The following is a 3,050-nucleotide window of genomic DNA, read 5'->3' as shown; positions in this document are numbered from 1 at the left end:
AGCAAAGAAATACCTGTCTATTGTCATTATTTCCATCATCCCCTTCTACTTCTTCTTCCTCTTCACCACCCTCAACTTCTTGTTCTTCATCCATATCTTCTTCATCTTCCTCACCTTCCTAATAAAGAAAATCATCATTTAACTTCAAAAAATCTGGGCAATTAAAGTGCAGTATATATACTTAGCAAGTGAATAAAATATTAGTTATGTTCAACAATAAAATTCTCAATCAAAGAACTATCATAAAGCAAAATAAAGTAACAAATTGAATCTTGTATTTTTAATATCAAGCAATGATTACCCTGTACATAGTCCCGGAACATCTTTCATCATCCTCTTCAGAGTCAACGACGATCACCCCTTCATCATCTTGATCGCAGCGAGACGACGTTGGCACTTGATATTCAACCTCCACTGATCTTTCGAAACCCTAACATTTTATCCATAAATAAAAATATGGTTTGTATGAAAAATGAATATAATAAAATAAATGAAGCAATTTTGTCTCAATAACAAACTTTTATACCATATCATTGATCTTTCTTTATAGCTAACTATGTACTGATATTGAAAAGAAAGTTCTAATAGATATCTCGTATAACTCATGGATAGTTACTTGTACTCTCGTCCGTTTAGCCGTGACCGGTCTGGCTTGAAGGCGTCGCTTTTGCGGGCGAGCGTCGGGCGGCGGGTGCGAAGTGCTAACACCGGGCGGCGCGTGGGACGTGCTGACGCCAGGCGCCACGTGCGACGTGCTGACGCCCGGCGCCACGTGCGACGTGCTGACGCCCGGAGCCACGTGCGACGTGCTGACTCCGGCGCCGGAGTGCGACGTGCTGACGCCGAGCGCAGTGTGCGACGTGGTGACCATGGGCGCCGAGTGCGAAGTGCCAACGGGGGCCGCGTGCGACGTGCTCACCACGGCGGTCGCGTGCGAAGTGCTCACACTCGACGCTTGACCGGTACCCGCTGTTGCAGCGCTTACTGCGCTCGCTGTAAATAATTTTTAAAACTTTTAAATGTTTGAATATTAATATGTCTATTCATCGCATCTGGTACAAAATTGTAATTTTTATCCAACTAAATATGTACTATGCTATTTAGAAGTGTGCTTTTTATGCCATAGTAGGCAACTGAGCTGGCGGTTCCTCTGATGGTACATTCACAGAGATAATCACTGCCAATGCGCTGCCCGCTTTAAGGGGCAAGGGATAAGGATAGGATTGATGACTGGTAAGAAGTCCAGCTCCCCCACCCATCGTACGAAACACAGTAGTATGTCAACCAATAAGTAATAGATTAACGCCTTCACACAAACAAACTCTTCTTTGAACACTTTAATAATCAATGCCACATAAATGTTTCAAAATGAAATGTTAAGTTATGCATTATAGTTAATGTTAAGTATTATTTTTACTTTTAATAATGATAAGAAAAAATCCTTCATTTTGACCACATCACCATGTGCAACACATCCTCAATGCTTCAACACTCGTTGCAGTTTGGTGGATTGACTATTTTCATCAAGAATGCGAAACTATTTGATGATTGATATGGTTTTAAGAACATTCCTATTAAGCGGCACATTATCAATCCGAGGATGATCGCTAACTTGTGGCTGGATAGATTTGTACCAAATTCCCTTCGTTCGGGACCTCTCATTAAAATACTCTTGCCAATCTTCCCTACACTTTAATTACAAAACTGAAATAATCTGAATAAAGAGGCGAAATATCTGAAGAAATACCCTCGGATGCTGCCTCTTTGGCAAAACAATCAACCTCATTATTTCCACTTAGATGGATATGAGAGGGAATCCACTGTAGCACCACATTCTTATTTTGGGTTTTTGACACAAGATTGATTCCAAAATCTGGTAGGCTATCGATATACCTTTCCCTTGAGAGGTACGACGAGCCAAATGTTGCAAGGAGCTTTTTGAATCCGTCAAAATAACAAATTCCTGAAAAGTAATGGACCGCTGGAGCGTGCGGGCATTCAAGTATTGGAAGTCGTGCCGAGCGGACATGTCTGTTCGAACCCCAACATAAGTTTGAGTTATAATTTGAAAAAAGAAAGAAGTGAAGTGATTTCTGTGAATTCAGTGATTTTAATTATTATTGTGAGTTTGAATTAAAGTGTAAAACTACTCCAGCCTGAGCTGACTGATATATAGTGATATGATACTGAAATATTAAAATATAATTTACCTGGAGCTGGAGCTGAAAGAGTTGGCTGTGTAGGCGCAGCAGCTGCGGCGGGTGAGCTTGCAGCGCTCAGCGACCCCGAACTAGCGCCACTGGGCTGCTCGATACGCGGTAGCACAAGAGCGACCGCCTAAAACGAATTTATACATAAGCATAGCTACATACATAAGCATAGGTATTATTATTTTTATTTTAATTAAATTCACACGTGTTTAATTTTATTGTCGCAAACATTATACTGTACACACCTGCTGAGGAGTTTGGGAATGTGTCGTGGATTGTGTTGTGCTATCACTGGAGCCTGAACTGCCCATTCCAGCCTCACTGGTGTCCATATCCTGTGAAATGGCAAACCCACCTGTAGTTATTCTAGCTAGCTGCCAATTTATGTTTTGTTGCTCAGTTATGTTGCGTGGTACGAGAATCAATACATCGGGATAACAATATTTTGGAAGTAATCAATATCTTTCTCTCCCACCACCATTCCATCTTGATTTAATAATTGCTTTGCAAGAAGAGAATAAATCGACAAGAAAAACTAACGCGTTTCTTTGTCCACACATTTCGATAAAAATTATGTTTGTAACCAAGAAATGTACACATAAATATTTTACAAATACGTACTTGCGTCGATTCTGGCGGTGCTGTAGAAGCAGCAAGAGCAGCACGCGTAAGTGGTCGCGAGGAAGATGCGGGCATATATTCAGTTGTATGCGCATCGTGCGGCGCTGTTGGACCGACTTGTGCCATCGGCCTGATAGACGCAAGTGGCGTTTCACCACCACGCCTGCTTCCAGACACGCTCTGTTGCGCCACACCTGAATTTAAACGTTTTTTTTTTTT

At 41.6% G+C, this 3,050-nt stretch overlaps 1 protein-coding gene across 1 annotated transcript in view; it reads right to left on the bottom strand.

Moving 5' to 3' along the window:
- LOC119828211 overlaps positions 1-3,050 on the bottom strand; it is a 104,587-nt gene that overhangs the window by 92,286 nt on the left and 9,251 nt on the right. Inside the window, exons 8-13 of the mRNA XM_038350313.1 lie at positions 2,832-3,025; positions 2,456-2,545; positions 2,211-2,337; positions 617-993; positions 302-430; positions 14-118 (exon numbers count right to left, since the gene is read on the bottom strand). Coding sequence (XP_038206241.1) covers positions 14-118; positions 302-430; positions 617-993; positions 2,211-2,337; positions 2,456-2,545; positions 2,832-3,025 — 1,022 coding nt within the window. The remainder of the gene's footprint in view (positions 1-13; positions 119-301; positions 431-616; positions 994-2,210; positions 2,338-2,455; positions 2,546-2,831; positions 3,026-3,050) is intronic.

The sequence above is a fragment of the Zerene cesonia genome, chromosome 7, assembly GCF_012273895.1.
Source record: "Zerene cesonia ecotype Mississippi chromosome 7, Zerene_cesonia_1.1, whole genome shotgun sequence".
Taxonomy (NCBI): Eukaryota; Metazoa; Arthropoda; class Insecta; order Lepidoptera; family Pieridae; genus Zerene; species Zerene cesonia.
This window is presented reverse-complemented; position numbering and strand designations above follow the sequence as displayed.